This window comes from Thunnus maccoyii, chromosome 4 (genome assembly GCF_910596095.1).
Source record: "Thunnus maccoyii chromosome 4, fThuMac1.1, whole genome shotgun sequence".
Classification (NCBI taxonomy): domain Eukaryota; kingdom Metazoa; phylum Chordata; class Actinopteri; order Scombriformes; family Scombridae; genus Thunnus; species Thunnus maccoyii.
The window spans coordinates 15675476-15698494 of NC_056536.1; the positions used below are offsets into that span (position 1 = coordinate 15675476).

The 23019-nt window shown below is 41.4% G+C and overlaps 2 protein-coding genes across 7 annotated transcripts; both read right to left on the reverse strand.

The window, feature by feature from the left end:
- Nucleotides 1–391: 391 nt before the first annotated feature.
- On the reverse strand, nucleotides 392–14574 carry LOC121896117 (zinc finger protein 335-like). 4 transcript variants are annotated; one of them, XM_042409787.1, is made up of 29 exons: nucleotides 13215–13300; nucleotides 11952–12037; nucleotides 11341–11534; nucleotides 10910–11186; nucleotides 10721–10798; nucleotides 9313–10446; nucleotides 9040–9222; nucleotides 8721–8888; nucleotides 8353–8611; nucleotides 8079–8256; nucleotides 7872–7984; nucleotides 7743–7761; nucleotides 7490–7606; nucleotides 7048–7124; nucleotides 6672–6832; nucleotides 6346–6566; nucleotides 6101–6200; nucleotides 5931–6019; nucleotides 5534–5802; nucleotides 5264–5378; nucleotides 4977–5174; nucleotides 4262–4404; nucleotides 3982–4124; nucleotides 2837–2934; nucleotides 2614–2700; nucleotides 2382–2465; nucleotides 2238–2297; nucleotides 2046–2151; nucleotides 392–1061 (listed from the first exon to the last, which is right to left on the reverse strand). In XM_042409787.1, exons 2-29 carry the CDS (start codon nucleotides 11986–11988, stop codon nucleotides 940–942), a joined length of 4830 nt encoding a protein of 1609 aa, XP_042265721.1. In that variant the 5' UTR covers nucleotides 11989–12037; nucleotides 13215–13300; the 3' UTR covers nucleotides 392–939. The 4 variants fall into 4 exon arrangements, with proteins under 4 accessions (XP_042265721.1, XP_042265722.1, XP_042265725.1 ...); XM_042409788.1 differs by lacking the exons at nucleotides 11952–12037; nucleotides 13215–13300 and adding an exon at nucleotides 13501–14574; XM_042409791.1 differs by lacking the exon at nucleotides 11952–12037 and having other exon boundaries at nucleotides 13292–13393.
- Nucleotides 14575–15944: 1370 nt separating this feature from the next.
- mmp9 (matrix metallopeptidase 9) lies at nucleotides 15945–21625 on the reverse strand. Of its 3 annotated transcripts, XM_042409053.1 has the most exons (14): nucleotides 21514–21625; nucleotides 19956–20074; nucleotides 19405–19643; nucleotides 19124–19272; nucleotides 18880–19008; nucleotides 18602–18775; nucleotides 18300–18473; nucleotides 18033–18206; nucleotides 17779–17934; nucleotides 17455–17665; nucleotides 17218–17354; nucleotides 16977–17127; nucleotides 16763–16866; nucleotides 15945–16660 (listed from the first exon to the last, which is right to left on the reverse strand). In XM_042409053.1, exons 3-14 carry the CDS (start codon nucleotides 19617–19619, stop codon nucleotides 16536–16538), a joined length of 1899 nt encoding a protein of 632 aa, XP_042264987.1. In that variant the 5' UTR covers nucleotides 19620–19643; nucleotides 19956–20074; nucleotides 21514–21625; the 3' UTR covers nucleotides 15945–16535. The 3 variants fall into 3 exon arrangements, with proteins under 3 accessions (XP_042264987.1, XP_042264986.1, XP_042264985.1); XM_042409052.1 differs by lacking the exon at nucleotides 21514–21625 and having other exon boundaries at nucleotides 19956–20283; XM_042409051.1 differs by lacking the exon at nucleotides 21514–21625 and having other exon boundaries at nucleotides 18033–18473; nucleotides 19956–20283.
- Between the last annotated feature and the right edge of the window lie 1394 nt (nucleotides 21626–23019).

A 23019-nucleotide genomic window follows, 5' to 3' on the forward strand; every position in this document is an offset into this window, starting at 1 on the left:
CAACATCTTTTTTTAGTTCCTTTGACATTTCATGTGCAAGTTATGCAGACATGCAGGCGCTGAGAAGTGACAGAGAAGCTTATACAATGTATTCCAACTTACACCAATAACCCTGCTGTAGATACAGTATTATCATTATATTAATAATGTTTCAACTCTATGGCCATTTTTAAGTTTGCAGTTTGTGGTGTAGCTGTATATACATTAATTTATAATGCAATTTAACACCACAATTTATGGTCTCCAAACAACCATATTGTATTATAATGGCTTTGGTTTTTTTAAATTATTAATATTTTAAAGCACATTGATACTGTTTAGAACGACATCCATCAGTGTAAATTTATAAAAATAAAAATATTTCTGGACACATCAGAGAATGTACACAAAGTATAGACAAAGTGATTTATTTGGTGTCAGCTTTCAGCTTATTAAACACTTCATATTCACCAAATCAAAACGTATCTTCCATCATGGAACAGAAGACAAATGCAAAAGGTATGTACATATTAATATTCAGTAAACACAATGTTGTGGCATTCTAACAATTAACATATCTTATTACAGATCAAAAATAAACACTCCCTTTTCATTTCACTCCATTCAGCCACTAAAATGTTCATGTGGACGCTCTGTATATTCTCTAAAACATGATATGAGCCAATTCATTTTCTTTGATAACATTGTCTTGCAAATCAAAGCAGTTGAGGCACGTAAACACGAATCAGTTTCAATAAGTACAGAACAGACCCACCTTGCTTAAATTAACTCGTTGATGCACAGCCCCTATGATTGAAGTTAGAAGCAATGGGTGCAATAATCTGAATTTTAAAAAGACTGTTGATCTTGAATGCTTAAATAAGATGCTCGTCAGCTCATAGTGGTTTTTGTTGGTCCTGCTTTGTGCAGGTTTGTACCCCGGTGGCTTTGAGAAGCCATCTATTCATCGGTGAAGGTAATGACATCATAGTGGATGCCCTGCTGCTGCAGCTGCTCCAGCTGTTCAGGTGTAGCTTCAGTGTAGACTGTCTGGGTCTGCGCCATCGCTGCATCTGCTACTGCTACAAGAACAAAGATCATCCAGTTTGATTTGCTGTCAGGTTGCTGTAGCTACTATTAGTTTTCATAATGGTAATTTTATAGTTAATGTTATGGATAAGATCATGAGCTGGTTGCTTAAAGGATCATATCTGTTGTTTTGCATGTCCATGACAGCCCGTTATCTGTAAATGGGGTATACCCACCACATAAAGGTTTAGATTAATTTCCTATTAATTTTATTATTTCCTTTCTCTTTGCTTAAGTGTGAAAATCAGCCAGCATCTAAACTGTTCTTGTCTCCTTGATGGTGCATCAGCCTTTTCAGAGTCAGCTGCCAAACAGGAACCTTTTAATTCAAATTTACATCAAAATAACTTCAGTTTTACCTGTACATAAACATTATTTGTTGTCCATTTGTTGTATCTATATGTATATATCTATTTCTGCACCTACTTAATTGTACATAACAGTGACATGTTCACATTTAATTATCTTTGTTCAGCCCTTGTTGTATGTTCATGTGTATCTTCCTGAACATTGTAATCTGTGAGTACTAGAAAGAGTCAAATTCCTTGTATGTGTAAACGTATTTAGCCAATAAAACTGATTCTGAAATGAAAAGAAATACTTTTTGGAAGGCGACTCTAAAATTTACACTCGGGAGCATTCTGAAACACACCACCAAGGAACATTTTCTCAACTGTGTAAGCATGCTATACTGATGCAAGTTTGACAAAAACTAAATGATACATTTGTTCAATTTATAAAATCTGTACAAGCTTATTTTCATATGATAGATTTTCATAGTAAAGTGAAAGCAAACTAACAGCTAAAAGGTTGTTTATTACTGTATTAAAAATCTTGTGGTACGCCTTAGAAAAAGCTTGTGCAAAATCACAAGAATGGTCTTTGGTGAATGGTGACTTTGGCAAATAGATTATAAATAACAGTGTAGCTGAGAATTGCAAATAAAACTAGTGAAGTGCAATCGTAAAAGAGCGAACCTGTGACAGCAGAGTGTGCAGCAGCCTCCAGATCTTCAGGATTCACTATCTGTTGCTCCGAGCTGACAGGCAGGTACTGGATCTGACCGTCATGGCTTACAGCAATCTAAACACAAAAATAACAAAAGCAATGAGCTTTTTCAAAACCAGCCCATTCTCTAACTGTTGAGTGTTTTAGGTTATCTGCCTCACCTGCTGCTCCTGCAAAAAGGCCCCTTCATGCTCATACTGGATGATTTGTCCATCTGGCATCTGACAAACAGTTAGAATAATTACATTATCACCTTCAAATTCTGCATGTATCCATCAGTTATTCTTATGAGGAGATACACTTACCTGTATGTGGTTGCCATCAGCTACGACCACATACTCCTGAGGGATTAAGTGCTGCACTCCGTCCTGTGAGATGATATACTGGACCTGAAACAGGACATGTGACAAGTGGTTTGAGATGACAGCTGAGAAAGAATAAAAGAAGCTGACTGCGTGTTTATTTTTATCTCTGATATTCTATTTTCACCATGTACATGAAAAAGCAAAGTGGTAAAATCTACAAAATGGCTCATACCTCGGTCACCTGATTGTCTCCTGTCATCAGGTGCTGAACCGTCTGTCCATCTATGGTGGTTATCTGCTGGATGTATGTTCCCTCCTCCTGACGGATGTACAAATTAATGCATTAATGTAGTTATGTAACACACAGCGGCAACAAACTGTATGTAAAAACAACTGATGAGAGATCATAAATGTTCTTGTAGAAGTGTTGTCTAGTCTAGCATGAGGGCTCGTACCTGGTCTGATAGTGCTTGTTCTTGTGCTACTATGATGTGCTCCTGTCCCAGGGCCTGCAACCGCTCTGGAGTGATGACTGTCTGATGCGCCTGCAGGGCTGTTACACACACACAGACATACACAAAGTTTTAGATCATTTTCTGATTTAGCTTTACACTTAATTTGGCATCTGTTCATCACCTAAAATAGGGCTGTGAGATATGACGATATATATCGTGTGACGAGAGAAAAATGTCTATCGTTTCATATTTTGCTCTATCGTCATTTGGAGTCTGTTCATCCTTTACGCAGATTACATTGATAAGTTATTTTTCTTGGCTTTTTACTCGGAAATCTTTTATTGCACTTACAGTAACATTACGAGTTTAGTTGTCGTCACTGCTGCGGGGCTGAGAAAGAGCAGAGAGGGAGCGAGACGGGGACCATAAATGAAAGCAAAACACGGTAGAGACTGTCTTTATTTGTGTTATTTACCAAATTTATGTGCACACTTTTAATTTAAGCTAAGTGTGTGAGAGTCTCTGCTGCGTTTTGCTGTCATTTATGGTCACGCTACTCTCCTCCGCTCTCTGTAGCCCCTTAGCTCGTATTCAGACCATCAGGTGGTGCGGAGTACAGCCGCAGGGTTAAACGGAGGTGTGTGGGGGTGTGGACATGTTTGTGCTTTAGAACGTAACCGCTGTGAAACAATCAGAAAACGTTTTATTGATCTGATTCACCGGCTTTCTCACTACCAGCGCTCCCTCTCTTCATTCACTCTCTAGCTCACTTGACCACAGCTGCTCTCTCTCTCTTTTTCTCTCGTCTTTTTCTCCCCCATGGCAGAGTTTACAGCTCTGATATGTCTCATTTCTGTCACGCCTCTGAATCCAGAACACCTGCATGCTGTAAAAGCACACATGGAGGCGGCTTTACGCCGACAGGGGGAGACGGAGGGCACGGACCAACTGTTTATTCATTAATTAAAGTGTGCTATATCGGGATATGTATCGTTACCGGGATATGAAATGGCCTATATCAGGATATGAGATTTTGGTCATATCACCCAGCCCTAACCTTAAACATGTTTTGACCCATTAATCTTCATTTTTTCAGCACAAACTCAGCTCAGAGTCTTGTGTGTGTGTTATGTTGTGTTCCTTACACTGTAGTGTAGCCAGAGCTTCCTCATCACTGTTGACTATGATGGTCTGCTGGGGCGTTGCAGCAGTACGGCTCTTGCGAGTGGGGTGATCCTGATTGTGGAGGCGCTCCATGTGGAACTTCAGATGGCCGTTACGATTAAACCTGAGATATTGGACAGAAAACCATCAACACTGGTAGTTCAATACCACTTTGTGGCCCAATGCACACATATATATTGCATAAAGGTGCTTAGTTATAAGTAATGACAAGTTTTGTGTGATTCAAATACTTTTTCTGACCTTTGTCCACAAAGTTTGCAAGAAAAGGGCTTTTCATTAGTGTGGGTCATCATGTGTCGACGCAGGTCTTTCTTGTTCTTGGAGGCAAAGCTGCAGTTGGGACACTTGTGAGGGCGCAGGTAGGAATGTAGCCCCATGTGAGCCTAAAACAATACAGGATACCAATCAGGGTCAGAAGGAAGAGCTCGAATAGAAATGGACTTAGAAATACATAAAAATGCCACTAAAATTACGTATGTAAAACAGCATCTTTAAGTGTTATTTGTGGGCTGTTAAATATGCATGTCATTACTGCCCCCTGCAGGAAACCTTTCATTTATAGGAACCTATAACTACAGAACTACAGTGTTTGTAGAATATTTTTGCCTTGCAAGGCAACTGGATTTGTGAGATCACGCAATCACACGATCAGGCATCTTGTCAGGCTTCAAGTTCTGCGCTTGTGGCTGAACCAACAGTGGTTCAGACCAATCAGCGCCCTAGAACTACTGGCAGCTACAGGTGTAGTTTAGGTGTGACAACAGCAAGAAGTGATAGCCCCTGATAGACAGATGGTGCATCCAATCACCTGCCAAGTACTTTTTTGAAAGTGCCCACCCTTTTCCAAACAGCTTCTAAAGATGACTTCTTCGATGGTTCTTAGACCATCTGGCGCATCAGGTTAAGAACATTTATCTACAAACACTGTTGAGTACACAGCTGAAGAGAGACTCACCTTGACCTCGGGCCAGGAGGTGGAGGTGAAGTCACAATCGGGACACTTGAAGGTGTTGGGATCCAAGTGCGCCCTCTTGTGGTTCTCCATGTCAGAGCGTCCGTGGAAAGACTCCATGCATATTCGGCAGGAGAACCTCTTGGTGCTGAGACTGGGAGAGCTCACTGCAGAGGGAGAAGCTGGAGCTTCACTGCTCAGCTGATGGAAAATAAACAACACTGTCAGAGAAGAGGGACACTCAGTGTGGACAGATCTTCACATGCCAACAACAAATCTCTCACAGTTACCTCCACCTGCTGCAAAACCCCATCAGGCAGTGCTGAAGTAAGATAGTACTTGTCACTTTTCAGGTTCTCTGATCCGGAGACTTCTACAGCCTGAGAAGGACTGCTCTCATCATTACTGCAGAAACAGATGTTTTATAACATTAGATACTGTTGAGACATCATAAAGGCCATAAAAAATCCTACATTCAATCTCATTCTAACTGAAGTAGTCATGTGACCGTTTCCCAGTGTGACATACTCCTAATTTGAGAAAATTTAAGTGTGTGCTACCTGTATCCAGGACTATGGATCTCTTCAGCGGCCTGCTCCACCACACTGAATTCCCCTTCACCCTCGTAGGTTTCAATGGCGATCTGGGTGAGCTCTCCCGTTTCAGAGGTGGCTGCCTCGTAGGCCTCTTGTAACACCGTCTCTCCATTCTCAGACACGTGAAAGGTCACGACCTTTTGGGCCTGGCCTGGTGCTGCGGTCACTGCACTCCACGTACCGTTTTCCAGAGCTTTGACTTCAGCACTTCCACCTGATTTCAGCACTGCAACCTGAGGAGCAGAAATGAGCTACTTATATACCAATTTGTTTCCACAATGACAGCACACTTAACATATACATGTCATCTCTGGCTGCTTTTTATGTACAGTGAAATTTTATGGTGAGCAATAGCACAAACCTGTAAAGAGTTTCCAACCAATTCCCGAGCATTGCTCATATTGAGCAGCAGGTCCAGGGCATTCTGGGCGGATAGATCACCAGATTCAGCTGAGGAGCACATGCAGGAAACTTCAGTTGACAGATCATACCAAAAATATTAAAAATGTCTCTTGTGGAATTGTCACTGACCTTGTTCGTAGATGATGGTAGTGTTTCCCAATGCATCCTGGGACACTGAGGCATTTTCCATGCCCTGCATGGCTTGTAGTGTCGCAGAATCCACTGCAACCTAACGAAGGAGGGTGGAAAAAACAGTTCCATCATTAAATCATTTCTAAATGCCAGAAAATATAACACAAGTTAAAATTAAATCCAAACTGGGCCTGAAATAAATAACTCCTAAAACACATGCAATAATCCTTTAACACACTCACAATGGTGTTCTGCAAGTCCTGCGTGTTTTCATTTTGTTGTTTGAGCTCCTCAATCTGCTGCAGGGTGAAGAAGGGTCTGCGTCGTCTCCTGATGGGCTCCTCGGGGTGAGTGACAGACCACTCTTCAAATGCCTCAGGATGGCGACACTGCACGTGTAGACGCAGGTTCTTCCTGTGCTTCGTCATGAAGTGACACATATCACAGGAGAAAGGTTTCTCTCCTGTAGAGAACACACATTTATAACAGTGTTAATAGATATTATACACCATTACATTAATAAGGTGAACATGAAAATGTGATAAGAAAGCCTTCCTGCCACACTGACCTGTGTGTTTGATGGCGAGATGGGACACCAGGAATTCCTCTTTAGAAGTGGAGTATTTACAGTAGTCACACTTGAAGGGCCGATCGTTGGTGTGGGACAGCTGATGGTTGAGCAGCAGCTTCTTGTTGTCACAAGTGTAATCACAAAACTCACACTTGAACCTGGCACACACACACCCCAGAGTTATTCATTATGATGATGTCATCATTACTAACACCAAACCAAATGAACAATGTTGATTCATTAACACATATTGTAGCTCAAATCGCTAACCAGACTATTCTGTTTTATCCATGTTTTTAAAATACATACTGTGCTGATAGCCACATGAAAGCAAACCAAAATGAGAGGTGGAATAAAAGTTTTTAATACTGACTTGCTTTCTCCAAGACTCTGGATGTGGGTGAGTAGGTGCATTTTGAATGTGTACCGCTTCTTGAAGGATTTGCCACACTGCAAAGACAGAAAAGCATCATCAGTAAGATTTTGTGACGACATAAAAGTGGATTTAAAAGTCCATAAAAACATGTTTTTTTCTTGGCAAATTATGCATTCAAAGAAAGAAGGGGAAATAAAAGAAGCATGCAACATGCATCCTTTATTTTAATAAACAACAACCATGCCACAAAATCATTATGACAGTTGACCTTTAAAGAGCTTTCAAAAGGAAATCTATATCATCTCCCCATTGGTTGTCACTTCTCAAACGCAGTGGTAGGTCACTTGTAATTGTTATTAAATATTATGTGCTATAATATTCAAATGTTCTCTCATATTTGAAATGATGCTGTTGAAATGTAAAATCTTTGTTTTCTGACCTTATCACACATATGTGGTTTCTCTGAGCTGTGCGTCTTCATGTGCTGAGTCAGTCTCTTCTGCATGGGGTAAACTCTGTGACACACAGGGCAAGGGAACTCTGACACCTTTGGTACCTGCAGGAATCAGCAAGAAAGTCACATAGTTGACTGATCAAGAGGCCCAAAAACAGAGCAAAAACAGAAACATTATTATGGCATGCTAATTAGATTTTTATCTGGCATTAAATTATGGAAAAATTTAAAATCTTACCAACTCTATCTTTCTTTTCCTGGTGGATCAAAAAGAAAAAAAAAATCAGTGACAATATCTGCAACCCTGCAAAACGTGTTGTGTATTAGGAATCACTTATTGTGTTGGTATGTTGTCTGAGGGACTTACTTCTCTTTGCTGTGGACCGCTGAATGGCGAATAACATCCTTCCTGTAGACACTTGTGTAATCACACTCTTCACACTTGAAAGGCTTAGTGCCCTCATGATTGAACATGTGTTCCTGAAACAGCCCGCAAGAGTTTTAGGACACTGTGCAGACATGCATGTAAACTGAGGTTAACCTGAGTGATGTGACCTTTTATATTGTAACTGACCTTGAGAGATGACCAGCGCTTGCAGCGATAGTTGCACTGGAGGCACTTGAAGAGCTCTGGGTCATTGCCTTCATGAGAGTCTACATGGAAGCGCAAATCTTCTTGCGTGAGGAAGCGTGAGCCACAGATCCAGCAATTGTGAGGTCTCAGAAGCGGTTTGAGGGATTTATAGTACCGGCTGGCAGATGATGAAAAGAAAGAAGCAATGAGCTTGTTGTGAGAACTACGTAATACTATCTGTCACACAACTTTATTTATTAAATTTGATACTTACTTTCGATTTATATACTTCTTATACTTCTTGCGAAGGAAGCGTTTGGAGGGTCGGCCTCGTTTTCTTGGGAAGAACTCCTCCTCTGGCTGTGAATTGGACGAGGGGTCTTTGTTCTCAGAGTCTGATTGGCTTATTGCTGCCTCTGCTGTGTCTCCATCAGTCACCATAGCAGGACCGTTTCCTAACCCAGAGGAGCTTGCCTCTTCAGGTGCACTTGCATCCGCACTAACCCTGGGCTTCTTAGCTATACTCTCTGCTTCTGTAACAAACAAAGAAGAAGAATGAAAACAGCAATCTAAAGTGTAAGGTTTGTAGCGTGTGCTTATTAGTCTTATTTTTGTTTTGCTCTGTCAAAACTGAAAACTTACCTTTGTTGCTGTAGCCTTCTTCCAAAAGGCTGTACTTCCTCGGACGCCCAACCTTACGCCGAGGACGTCCATGAGAGGAGGAGGAGGAGATAGGAGGAGTGGGTTTTTTCAGAAGGGCTGGTGGTCTTCCTTTGCAATCCTCTTCTGTCGGGTTGTAGTCACTATCCTCTGGGGATAAAACATAAGAGCGGCACCAGGGATGAGTGAACATGATTCTTATCCTGTGACTAAGGAAATGATCAGCTGATTTAGTAACTCAAAAAAGTTTGAATGTTCATGAATTAACTACTTGTGGGTTCAATGAAAACACCACACTGACCTTCAGGATCATCAATAGCACCAGCATCCACAATATCGTCCTCCTCCTCTTCTGCTTGCTGGGGCTCAGCAGCCTTCACCTTTGCTGCCTTCTTCTTTTCAGCTTCCTCCCTCTCTGCCTGGCGACGTGCCAGCGTCTCACTTTTAGGAGGCCGTCCACGTTTACGCTTCTTTGGCATATCCCCTGAACAACCAACATCAAGAAGAAAAATGTTAGACAATTAACAGGCCAAGTGATAAATCTCTGCAATGCACAATTGACCATCGCACTCACCTGCAGGTTTGAAGTGTTTGTCTCTCATGTGGTTAATGAGTGTGTCTTTGGAGGCACTCTTATATGGACACATCTTACACTTGAACTGCTGTACAATCACTACTTCCATCATCTCCTCCAACTCAGCAAGGTTTGGTGGTCGGTCTCCAGAGCCTTCTGCCACTGTTGATGTCTCCATCTCCCTGACCAAACCAGCTTCATCCTGAGGCCCCTGGGAGCCCTGCGGCTCCTCTTGGCTGGGTGAGCACTGTGGGGCCAACTCAGGCTCTGGATTGGAGGTGTATGTCCCACTGCTGCTGATGTAGGGCCCAGGCTGGCTCTCGCTGCACTCCAGTGCCTCAGGAAGCCCACCTGAGCCTGCCGTGTCTGCCAGAGGGTGGTCTGATGAGGAGCTGTCATCGGCATAGAGAGAAGCCTCTGGGCCATTGCTGCTCTCCATGTAACAGGAGTGCTGGGGTTGCTGTTGAGAGTGCTGCGGCTGATCTGGATCCTGGTTCTGCTCGTCGTCATCCTCATCATCGTCCCTTGCTTGGTACTGAGAACAACCTGGTTGTTCAGAGTCTGCAGCTGCTACACAATCCCCACCATACTCGGCCACATACTGCCGACTTGTCTGGGTCCTGTGATCTGCACTACTGTCAATGTAACTGCGTGAATGATGCGGCTGCTCTCCATCGTCCACAGCGCACTCCAGATACCCAGCGCTGCACTCCACCACATAGTGACCTCGGCTGATCGGGTTTGAATCTGCCCCGCTGCATTCCACGTATCCAGGCAGGTCCTGGTCACTGTTATCCCCGCTGTAGTCGGGGAAGCCTGACTGGGAACGTGTCTGGTCGGGTTCCTCGCCTGAACACTCCACATACGAAGATGAGGACTCCCCTGTTTGGTCTGGGCCATCTGCACTGCAATCCATGTACTGGGAGGGGTGGGAGTGCTGGGGCTGGTCAGGCTGACTGCTGCTGTCCTCTGGGTAACCCGAGTGTCCAGGCTGATCGTCGGGTTGGTCAGGCTCCAGGTTGCCTTGCAGGTCTCCCTGGTCTAGACACGTCGATGTGGGGCCCTCAGCAAGAGCTTCTATGGCTATACGATCGGACAGGGCTGAAGATGACATCTGGGCTACCATAGGAGCACCTATAGTGGAAAAATACATATAGATGGATTATACACATAGATTATACACAATTTATGTAAAAATAAGGAGACAAGAATGAAGCTGGTGCTGTATATATTTCTATCAAGTTTACATATAGTTTAAATCTTTTATCTGTTATGAAATAATGTCACACCAGAGTATTCAGTATACTGTTTCTGTTGTATGTAAACGTACATAAATCTCATTAAATGTAATAATGTATCAAAACAGGTTAAAGAATTAATGTGTTAGCAGTAAAAATAGCACACTTACCATCATCTGGTCCTTGTAATATCAGATACTGGGTTGTTTCTGCCCCCCCATCTTCTGCACTGGTCACAGCTATGCAACCTAATAGAAGAGCAGTAAACAGGATCAGATATCTGCTACTTCATTTTACTTTATTGCTACTTTAACTTATAACCTATGACATAACAGAGAGTGGAGTATCAATGGAGATACCATTCATGATGTCAGGGCCGATGGTGGACTCAATGATCTTGTCTATGGCAGACCCCAGGTCTGACGAGGTAGAGGCAGTTGAGTCAGAAACCATCATGGCTCCTTCAGACACAGCGCTGGAGTGGACCAGCACTTGGGCTGACTCAGACACCAGCACTGACTGAGTCACTGTGGAGACGCTGGACACGCTGGTGGACTGGGCCACTGAGGAGGAGTCTGGGAGGTGGACTGATGAAACTCTGACGTCTGTACTGGAGCTGGTTTCTGGGATGAACACCTTGCCAGGGAAAAGAACATTATGGTGATATTAAGATTTTTTTTAATGAAAAAAGCCTAATTACTATATCAGTTTTTGTTGCTTTCCATATATCTCCATTTTCTCCTGCACATGTACATCGTACATATGATCATTTAAAAAAAAAAAAACTTACCACAAGTCCCTCTGAACTCTGTCCCACATGGCAGTCAGACTCTGGGGCCTGTGCATGAGAGGCTGCAGCATCACTGCTGTCTGCAGACATGGCCTCTGATGACTCCATACCCATGCCACTTTCAGACGGCTCCTCCATCCCTGCGGGCCCAGCATCACTGCTGCTCTCCACCTCATTCTCCTCCGAATCCATAACTGTCCACAACAAAAATGTGAAACATGCCACTCAATATAAACTCTGACTTTTGTGCCAATGCCTTGAACATAACTGTAGTTTAACACAGATTGCTCTCCTAGGGTTCTTGCTTGCTATCTCTGTTTGTCAGCAATGTCAGAGTGTTTGCAAGATTTAAGATATTTTATAGTCCTGGCTAAGTTGTCGCTAAATAAACAACAAAGTATGGAATAACTTAAGATTTAAGAGCTTCATGGCCTAAAGATACCCTGGACAGAAAGACAGAAACAGTTTGTCCAACCACTGCAACTGTGATAAAGTATACAGCCTACAGGTGTTGGTGTTCTTTTAATAGAACTAATCTAGAGAAGCCTTGCTACGTACAGTAGTATTATTTTTCTTAAGGCTATTGAGGTGTAGAAAATATTGTATCTTGCCTATTATCGGTTTCTTCCTGTCTGCAGCTGGCCTCATCAACAAGGCCTGGGATCCCCACTGACACAGACTCGATCCCAACCAAGGACTTTACATGTAATATTAACATAAAATCTCATTATCTAATAATTGCACATCTGTGATCTTTGATCTAACATAGTGTGTTACATTAAAACAACTTGTATTACTGTTAACTACATACTGCATTTACTGTTTACACTATGAACATTTGCACATTCCTGGTCAATATTTTGTACATTTCATTATCTTCAATTTAGAAAATTTAAACCTGTAGCAGCTTGTCACTTCGAATATATTTTACATAGTTTTGTGGTGAATTTCTTTCTTTTTTATACTATGTATATTTTTGACTGTTATGCACCACAACACCAGTAGAAATTCCTTGTATGTGTAAATATACTTGGCAATAAACCTGGCTCTGATTCTGATCTGTCATCAATGCTTGACAGATGGGCAACAAACTGGCAAATCACTTTTGAGTTTTTCAGCTCTGATTTCCCTGTTTTCAAGGTCACACAGTTTATATTTAGTGTGTATCCTTATGAAGTCTTATATATAGATTATGTTGTAAGGATAATGGGTTTGTAGGAGTGTAAACTCCTTCATACAAAAGGAAGAGGACATGGACACAATGTTTGAAAAAGCTTGCAGAGCAGTGTCACTGTCCAGAAGTGTAAAGTAATAAAGTTAATCTACTAAGGTACACTTGAACCTTAGTTTTAGGAAGCTGACACTTTAAACTTTCTTCATCTGATCGCTGAGCGAGTTCATTCGTGAAATGTCTAGCGTTGGGCTTTAAATGCAGGTCTTTTGCTCTAAAGGATTTTATACATTTAACCGTACCGATTTCAGAAAACAATGTTGATTAGTGATTTGTGGTCATTTCAAGAACATTGTTTATTTCAGGAAAACTTGGACGCTACTCGTTTTGTTAGGTTTTAACCAATGGCTTTCATGTCTGTCTACATTAAATGTTTTTCTCTCAAGGACGTTAACATTAGTGTGAATTCAGTGTCACTGTTCTGGGGGGACACGCAGCTCACGTTTTGCCCCCGACATTACTTGCAAACTAACAACAGCTCTGCTCAGCACTGGAGTTATTGAGAAACTTGATGCCAGCTGGTGCTAACGTTAGCTGCTGCTAGCAGGCTAATCAGCGTTACTATGGTGTTTGACGAGGCTGTAAAACACATTTAAATGTCTATAATTCACAGATGTTAGTTTGCGTGGTTGAGTAGACTAACGCTATTGACTGAAGAAGTGCGATCGGTCAAACAAAGTCGACATGTCGAGTGTTGTTGCAGCCTCCAGCTCAACATACGTTAATGGTTTTAAGGGGCCTAGCTGCCCTTAATCCTGCCTGCTCCGCGGCGCCATTTTCCGCCAGGCGTCTTTTACAATCAGGCACTCTGAGAGCTCTACTGGGGACCTCGAGGGCCTGAGCTGCCGCAGACCGCCCAAATGCTCTCCCTGAAGAAAATGAAAATGTTTTCCTCCTCCGCCACTAGAATCACCGCTATTTTTTCTTACCGTATATTAGCGAGTCGAAAGGTATCCTTTAACGTAGAGGCGCTAAACAGCTCAGAAATTAGTAACGGATAATTGTTGCTTCTTTCTAGTCGGGCGCCATGAGTATCTCCTTTGCTTCCTGTCCGAGCAACCGGATCTTATTTATTATTTTTTGTTAAAAGCTGGATCGTTATGCATATTATTGATACATTTAATGATTTAAACAGTTTGTGTTTAATGATATGTTTGGTCATTTTATGTTGCACCAGATTTCGCTAAATGCGATGTTTATAAACACTTAGTGGACTATTGTTTTTAGAGGAAGGCGTATTACGTATTTTGATGCGGATTGATACGCAGCTACTTAGAGCCCTTGTAAAAAGGCCGATGGAGAATATCAAACAAATATTATTTTATCAGTAAAATGAAAGCGGTATTATTTAACATTTTACACAGAATATATCCTGTAAAGCAGGGTCTGGAACAGTTTAAACTGAATGTTAATTATTCATGTGATTTCCGTGGTCTTATTTTTCCGTTATATGTATTGCAATTTCTTTTAAATGATATGCAAAAGTGTATGGATAAATCAGGATGAAAAGCCCTATAGAGGGCCTCTATATGTAACAGTCAGAAATTAAGTGCTGTTATTGGTGCCCTTTCAGTTGAACAAAATGTGATAGTATCCTGTAAAGTGCCCCCGCAAGTGAGAAAACATGATATGCCCTTTAAATTAAGAGGATGTAATGTACTGCCTTATGAGTTGCTGTTATAATGGGGTGAACTGGAGGATCTGTGTGGGTGCCCTTGTAGTGAGAAAACAAAATAAAAAAGGTAAAAGTGCCATTTAGGGTGCCCCCAAGTCTAACATACTGAGGTGAAGAATTGGTTGCCCTGTCAATGAAAAAAAAGCCAAACACAATTAAGTGCCCTCTAGGGTGCCCCCACGTGTGAGAAAACATGATGCCATAATGAGTGCCCTTTTAATGAACAAAAAACAGTGTCCTAAAGGTGCCCTATAGGGTGCAATGTATGGTGCATGAAGAGTATATTCTGAATTACCCTATAAAATGTTAAACCTGCAGTGCGGAACTTTTATACATAAATGAACGTCCATTACATTCAAGCCCTTGCTAAACAAGTTCACACAAAACTGATTTAAGCCTATCACCGCCAGATAAATATCTCTGTTTTTCACAGTTTTTAATCTCATGTCTGGCACGACATTCCCGCACTGGCCATTTGGTCGTTAATTGTGCAGCTCTTCTAGACTTTTCAAATGTTATCGGACCAAATGGATCAAATTCTGATAATGAAATGAGTCTTTTCACGGGGGTTGTGTCACGCTCAAAACAATTTAACCACCGTTTTACAGCTGCAGCAGTAGGTTACAGCCAGTGGTGTACGGGCATACTGGGACAAATCCTGGTGGGCCGGTGGTCTGTCAGAAAAATATGTTTTTGGGTTGGTGGATCATCAAAACACATCCGTTTTTACCGGCCCCCTCTGAGTGCAAGTCATTCTGGGTGCACATGAGAGCGTGCTGCATGCCTGTGTCAGGCAATCACAGCCAAACGTCTCCCTTTACTCTCACTGCCAGAGGGGGGAGACAAAAGTCCTGCACTCCAGCTATAATCTCAGTTAAGGATGTAGCGTTCGTACCAAACATGCATCATTGTTCTCTGCAGATGGGGCCCATTGAATGTATGAGGTGCCCTTTATATTTTTTCATCCCTGCGCCTCAGACAGTCTGAGTCCGTCACTGGTAGTGATATTTTAATTCATTTTGAAAACTCAATGGACAAGAATGTCGGCTTTTTAATCCAACTGTTTATAATTTTCTGGCAAATTCCATATACATAAAATGAAGTGGACCAATAGAAAACCAAACTTTATCTTATTTCTAATTGATGTTATGCTCTATTACAATTCTCTAGTCAAGCTGAAAAATAGAAAAGCAACAAAGACCCAAACAATATTTGAAACGTGAAATTATAGACTAATGTTACTTAATTATTAATCTGTACCCATTTATTTATTATTTCCTCCTGCTATTATTTTGCTTTTATTCAATGTAAAAAGCTTCTTGCACAATCCCTTCATGAATGTTTTTTTAAATTTGATTTTTTTTAATGTCTATATAACTGAATTCCCTGGCAGGTTGTTCCCTCTTTTTGTTCTTCATACTTGTTAATGTCTTACTGTTGTTTGAGTCAATAAAGTTGAAAAAGAAAACAAACCAACAAAAAACATTGTTTCATGAAACTGAGGTCAGTTTCAGATTTAGATCATCTGTACAGTAATAGGCTGGTGCTTATAGTATGTTTTTGCTGCTGTGGGAACATGGATTCAAATGTTGAATGGTAGAGGGTGCAGGCTTGATAGTACTGTCAGAAAGTCATTGTGTATGTCACATTAACAAATATTAAGTAAATGATTGAGACAGTTGGCGGTTGTAGGTCATTTTCACAGAATGTTTATTGCATTGAAAGTTAAAACTTTAATACTAAACATAAGTTTCATAAATAATTTCAGTGAGGAGACATGCATTGTCGTCCAGTGCAAGTAATTGGCTTTGAAGCCATTTTCAGAAATACACACATATACAAAACAAACAAGCTTAAGAACACAAAAATAATATTAGATATTGCTATAAATACCAAAATAATCCAATACTGTTAAAAGTCTGAACCTGTCAGACATATAGAAACTATTCAGCAAATCTGGATTCTGATCCAGACAGCTTTTAAGAGAAAATATTTAAATTGTGGTTAGGGTCTCAAATTTTAGGCCACCTTAACCTATATTTTCACAGATTATCAGAGTGAGGGCAGGGCAGTGCCAAAGTCCACAATTTGCTTTCCTGTACTGGGTCTTTGAATTATTTTTATGTTACATCAATGATGACCAAGTATTGACATCCCGGAAAGCACACACATCATACAACAGGCGGTATACACAAATACTGATCGACAATCCCTGACACTTGCGCAGGAGAGAGAAAGGTGTCCCCACGTTACAGACGACTTCCGGCTCATCATTGCATGCTCATCTCCTTAGTAGCGCACCCTTGAGGAATCTGAGCAGTTGAGGAGATCGTATTTCACATAACCAACACGATCCACCTGTCTGCGGGAATTCATACGCCAGTAGAAGCGGTCCCGGCAGAAGTAAATGTGACCTGAAGCAGAAAATGTTGAAATTAAAACAATAGAATGCAAAATGAGGATCGATTTTGTTTATGATACTTTAAAGAATATTTGTAATTGACAAGTGTATTTACCTTTGTACTGGAATACATCATGACTATCGGTGGGGACGCCACCAAAGACCACATCTATGTATCGAGGGTACCCATTGTCGATTTTCTGGGCCTTCACATCAAGCCTGTTTTGATCAGACACAAAAAGAGTTTATTTTAACAGTCAGGTTAACTGACAACAGTGGAGACTGGGGTTAATGGCATTGCTCAAGTTGAAAGTATAATTTTAACTCACCTCCAGAAGTTCTCCCCACTGAAGAGCAGCACTTTGCCTTTCCCCCTCTGCAGTGCTCCCTCCACCCTCTGAATGTTGCTGGGGAGGCCGAGCTTTTCTACGCTGCGGGGACCCAGAACACTCTGTCCTGTGTACACCCAGAATCGGGACCCTGTAGAAAGACAATGAAAACTCGTCAGGTCGTCAGCACTTTTGGCTTTTGTGTTGCTGGTCCCTTATACACTGTGTTAAGCTTCATTACCTGAGAAGAAGTACAGTTTTTTGGTCAGAATGTCTTCAAAGGCAGAGTCAATGACAGCTGGCAGAGCTGGCCACCTCGCAGAAACAGAGAACGGTCCCTTGAGATCTCCACTGCTGCTGGACATCTTCCAGAAATGTCTGATGACCAAAATATATCATTAACACATGAACACTGCTGCTTGTTGTTTATGTTGTCATTCTTACTTCTGTTACAAAAAACATAGACTAATTTGCTCACCCGTCCTTGAAGAAATGTAGTTCGTTGTTAATCTCAGTGATGGTGTCGAATTTGGTCAACTTGCAGGCATCTTTGCTTGGATCCACAGGCACTGGGGTGTCTTCAGTGGGTTCAGGTTCCTCTGTAGGGTCAGTCTCATCAGGGTCTGGGTAGGGGGTAGTGGTAGGGATGTTGGGCTGAGGGGGTGTGGGATCAGGGCCTGTTTTGGGTCCTGCAGAAAATACATTGTTGGTAGAGAGAAATTGTTGAGCAGCTGGAAATTTAAACATTTTGCATGATGGAGTTACTAGTAAACAGCAGTAGGTAGTTTTGTCTTGGCCATACCATAGAGATACTGAATGCCTTCAATGTCATCTGGATGCAGGGAGAGGTTTTCCACATAGGAGTACATGGGGTACATGAGAGCCTCTCTGATGTTGGAGTGATCCAGGCCGAGGGCATGTCCAAACTCATGGGCAGCCACCAGGAAGAGGCTGTAACCTGCAACATGTATAGAATATTAATTAATGATAAGGGTAAATACAAATTTATAGCATTTTCCCTGCTCTACCTATTCTAGTTGTTCTCTTATTACCCACCCTGGTCAGGACAGAAGCCCCATTTCTTGTTCTTATCGTAGTTGTCGGTGGTACTGCACCACAACTTGCCATCTCCTCGTCCCTCACTAGTGCAGGAGTCATACTCTTTACCCAGGAACACGAAAGGGAAATGGCAGGGCTCTCCCTCTGAATTTCCACCGGTTACAGCAGTGTCTGCCAAAACAAAGACATAACAAAAACAGTAAGAAAACAAGCTATTGCAGCAACACTCCACATTGTTTATGCATTGCAGTTCCTGCCACTCACCACGACTGGGACAGAATCCATATTTCACATCCTTGTCAAAGTTACTTGTGGTGGCACACCAGCGGTAGCCGTCAGTGCGGCCCTCAGTGGTACAGCTGTCATATTCCTCCCCCTGGAAGATGAAGGGGAAGACGCACTCAGCTCCGTTGGCGTTTCCTCCAAATGTGTACAGAACTGTCAGGGTGAGAATTAGGGGCAAGGATGAGCGAGTGGAGCAAGTCAGCATGTCACAAAAGCAGATGCCCTCCTCTGGCTGACCTCTGATCTATAATATGCTTTGGAGAATAAATTGTCAGGCTTACGTTCACTTGGGCAGAAGCCGAATTTCTTGTCTCTGCTGTAGTCAGCTGTGGTGGCGCACCATGGCAGGTTGTCCTCACGGCCGTCTGTGGTACAGGTAGTGTAGGATTTGCCCTCGAAAGTGAAGGGGAAGTGGCACAATGCACCATCCGCATTCCCATAGCGAGTCTTCACAGCTTCAGAGACAGGAAAATATAAACATCATTTACTGCAATTTATAAAGAGAGCACTAGGGGGGGACAACTATACATGAATTGTTGATGGTGGAAGTTCAAATTACCTGATCCTCTTCCCAGAGTCCAGTGTTCATCATCATCAAAGTGGGCGTCTCCCTGCACACCCTCACCAGGGGGATAAGCATGGGCCAGAAGGCCGTCCTTACCATCAAATGGATATGGGTCTCCGTGGTCTGAATAGAAAATGAATTTTTACATCAGTCTTCTATTTTAGATTTGAGTTTAGTGCAAAATTACCTTTCAAGTATGTAATATTAATATGATCACACTGGATAAAATGACACATACCAGCTCTTCCAAATGAAATCATGATGTCAGCTGTCCCTTCAAAGAGGCGGGTGAAGGTTAAAGGGGTCACTTCATTCCACACCTTGAAGGCTCTGGCAAAGGCGTCATCAATCAGAGAGCTCTCCATGTCTGGAGAATAGTTAATGATCCTGTGGAGAAGAGCAGAGCGATATTCTGCTTTAAGACAAATAACTGACAACGTCAGCAAAGATACTTTCTTTACAAAGCACAATCATTTTAATATCCTCAACTCCTGTACTCAATTCTTTCTCTCTACTCACCTATAAGTGATATCGTTATGGTCCCATTTAAGGTCTCCATCAAATGTTTTGTAGTTGCCTACATCAGGAACCCCACAGCGAGGTCGTTTCATGGCCTCCAGGGTAGACTTATCCAACTCTCCAGTCTCTTCCAACCCCATCTGCCTCTGCATCCTCTTCAGAGCTTTGGCAGTGGATACCATAGACTGGAAGCCACTGCGCTGCAATGTTTCCATGTAGCCAAACCTCTTCAGATAATTCTGGAGGAGAACAAGACAAATTACAGGAATGAGTCCAGGTAGATTATAATATCATGCAATGAGCATGGTAGAGTGGGTGTTAGTGCTCGGTAAATCCGAAAAAGTAAACTTTTGTTTGGACAATAAATACAATTCTGTCCTGATGATTTTGTGACAGCCTCATTTAGCTTAATTTGAGATGTAAATATTTTTCTTTTCATCAACATCATGATAGGGATCTCTGTTCAGGTAATTACTTCCCCGCACAGCTTGATAGCGCACTGTTTTGGGAATTTCAGTCTATCAAGACAAAATGAACCATCTGCTACTCACTTCTGCCAGCTCCGTATCAGTCAGGTTTTTGAGGATGTCTCCTGGGAAGATAACCGAGATGGACTTAACGGGAGCACTCCATCCATCCTGCACGCTTATCCCCAAAACTAAACACACAACTAAAGCACAGTATCTCATGATGAGACCTAGGTTGCTGGAAAGTGCAACAAAAAAAAATACTAAGATCTTTGCAATGAACAAGAGCTCAGTTAGACAAAAAAAAAAAGTAAAACGTTTCTCTGGGGAAAATCAACAGTGTTTCTCTTTCAGAGTTGGCTTCCCTCGTTGTTTTGACTGGTAGGTCTTGTTGTCTCTCTGCTCTGTGCCCTCGGTGGAGCATGTATTTATGCAATGTAACGTCTTAGTCACTTAACCTCGTCCTGCCTACTACTAACCTCAACCCTCCCACTTACGTCTTAACAGAGTGCATTGGTTCTATGTATGTGGGGAATTTCCAAAATATCCACATTTAGCTTTATATAAGAACTAATGAGTAATTAACTAATTGGTTTTTTGGGGGGATTTTTTGGAGATATTTCAAGTTGCATAGGTGTGGTATTGGGTGAACCATGGCAGTGGTGGATAAGACTAATTACAGCAAATTATTATGGTTGTATTCACATTATGTTATTAAAGTAACACATGCTACCTGAAGCAAATTACATTGAAAGCTCTTGAAGCTTCTATTATAGAAAAATTCACATATAAAACTGATATAAAAATGTTAAGGAAAAAACAAAAAAGCGCAGAATCACAATCGTTAGATGCTCGGTGTACATTGTCATTGTCCTGATAATAATTCTGGACTCACTCAGCCTTTTAATAAACAGGAAAAGCTCTTCTTGACATGTTTTTGTATCTTTATCTGATTACAACAGACTCATCATGGGACCCAGCCAGACTCTTCTATGCTCAAAGTGGTGTTTCAGTTTGGTTCCACTTTTTTTATTAATAGAAATCTTTTTCCTCTTAGCTAAAGTTGGATACTGATTAACATGTCAAACTAGGTCAAACCAAAACATTCTTATAGAAAAGTAGGAAAAACTTTAAGGATGGCAGAGGGTTAAGTTGATTAAGAATTTCCCACACATTTGATTTATTGTAATATTACAACACACTTGGTCAGATTTTGGGGAACTACGTGCTGCATCATCACTTCACACAGTTGCAGATGCAACATCTCAAGTGGCTTCATCCTCAAATGACCTATTTTATTGGCAATCATTTGTATGTCTCATTTGGTAATGAGTATTGCACCATCACTGTTTCTGTTTTTTTCCTACAGAGGATCTTACTCCTCGATCTCTCTTGCACATGTCAGTTACATCAACAGACAGGTTGAGCCATGTGTAAAAAAAAACAACAAAAACCAAAACAACAAAGAAGTCTTTACTTTTAATTCTAAAGAACAACATGTGTGTTGGCTAATCTGTAATCTTGAGAGCTCCAACTATGTGCACTAGCACGAGTATGCCTTGTATATGTTGATATATTGGGTTATGTGACTATCAAGGTATTATGGGGAAGGATGTGTCTCAGCCAGCATATCATGACTCACTGTGTTCCCATGTGAACCGCTAAAGCTGCAGATGAGGGGCTTTTCAGTGGGCACTGCTGACATGCTTTTCTTCCTGTGCAAACAAAATAGTTGCTTTGCCATATTTTCAGATGCAGGAAAATAAACAACGCAACAAGTCAAAATACTCCATGTAGAGAGGAAAGTGCTTGTCCAACTTCCAAGCTCCTTTAACGAAGATCTATAGTGTCATTATTTTTCAGATCATATCATGTGGCTACAAGGCCGGTAATTTGTAACAATGGCAGAAAATCAGACAGACCTTGCACATCCTCTGTAAGATGGTCAATCAACTTGCCTTATTTGGTAAGGACTATTTGAAGCACCTGCAACTTATAATTACCTAATGAAGAGGAAGAAATTCTGCCTCATAATTAAATCTGTGGTTTCCTGGTGCGGTCAATGCTTCATTCATTTTGACACCAACGTCATTCATCATCACCACTCATCTTTTCTAACTTATTGTTGACGTGCATGAGAAATGTTGTCAAATAGTCCTTATTGAGAACTTCTTCTTTATTCTCATGCCATTCCCATTTGCTATGATTTTGCTACAGAAAACAGCCACCATGACAACACATGTCTTTTGCAAGGTTATATCAGTATGTCTGCACAGATGCCATAAAATTTTAATCTATTTTTAGGTCCTTAACACACATACCTCTCTAGATTTTGACAATGATACTGACAAGCAATAACACATTTGGTGTAGAGAGGGATTCAAAATGTTAATTTCCTTCATTTAATGATGCTTGTTGCCCTTTGCTGACTTTAATTTTATATGCTCATTATTCACACAATATTTATAGCAGCAAACCCGAGTGATGTTATTCCCCTTGGACTGAAAAATGTGTTTTTCAGTGGGTATAAACATTTATACCTCTCAGACAACTGGTAAACATACAAAAAGAAAAACAGCCAGAGTGCTGTTACATTACACAGATTCATTTTGTGTATATATTTTTGGTCACATGGATTATGTTTCATTCAGACTAAAGCAACTGAATTCAGCTTCAAATAGAGCACTCAGCACCAGCTCTCTTTCATTTGATGCAGTTTTTTATGCTCATTTACACACAATCATAAGGTTATTTCTGTTTATATGTGGCTCCTCGGAGGATCCCCAGGCCTTCTTTGAAAACATCTGCCACTGATTTTGCATGGCGTCAAAGGCTTAATGAATACGGCTCCATGCATTTTAACAAATGCCACATTTCATTTGGTTTCGCCACTTTGCCCCCAAAAAGACGTCTGGCACAGAACCTTCAAAAATACACATTTTTGCGTGGCTTGCGTTCTTCTGAAAATTGGCCTCAATCACAACACAGCCTGTTGGCACACATCATGTTAACCATATGAGGTGGCTAACTGCGTCATCAGAGAGCTGGATAATATCATGGTGGAGCAGAAAGACCCTTACAACTCATGTGAGTGGGATCCAATTAGGTTAACCATGCAATGACAGAGATGAAATGTTAAAAAGTTGTC

What these genes read in the sequence shown, in the direction of transcription:
- LOC121896117 (XM_042409787.1), bottom strand. Translation starts at nt 11,988, where the DNA reads ATGAGGCCAGCTGCAGACAGGAAGAAACCGATAATAG. An exon ending in AACCACATATGTGTGATAAG is followed by an intron (nt 7,125 to 7,489) that starts GTCAGAAAACAA and finishes CTGTCTTTGCAG; the next exon opens with TGTGGCAAATCCTTCAAGAA. An exon ending in TCTCGCCATCAAACACACAG is followed by an intron (nt 6,567 to 6,671) that starts GTCAGTGTGGCA and finishes TGTTCTCTACAG; the next exon opens with GAGAGAAACCTTTCTCCTGT.
- mmp9 (XM_042409051.1), bottom strand. Translation starts at nt 20,093, where the DNA reads ATGAGATACTGTGCTTTAGTTGTGTGTTTAGTTTTGGGGATAAGCGTG. An exon ending in CTACATTTCTTCAAGGACGG is followed by an intron (nt 17,355 to 17,454) that starts GTGAGCAAATTA and finishes TTTGGTCATCAG; the next exon opens with ACATTTCTGGAAGATGTCCA. An exon ending in AGTGGGGAGAACTTCTGGAG is followed by an intron (nt 16,867 to 16,976) that starts GTGAGTTAAAAT and finishes TGATCAAAACAG; the next exon opens with GCTTGATGTGAAGGCCCAGA.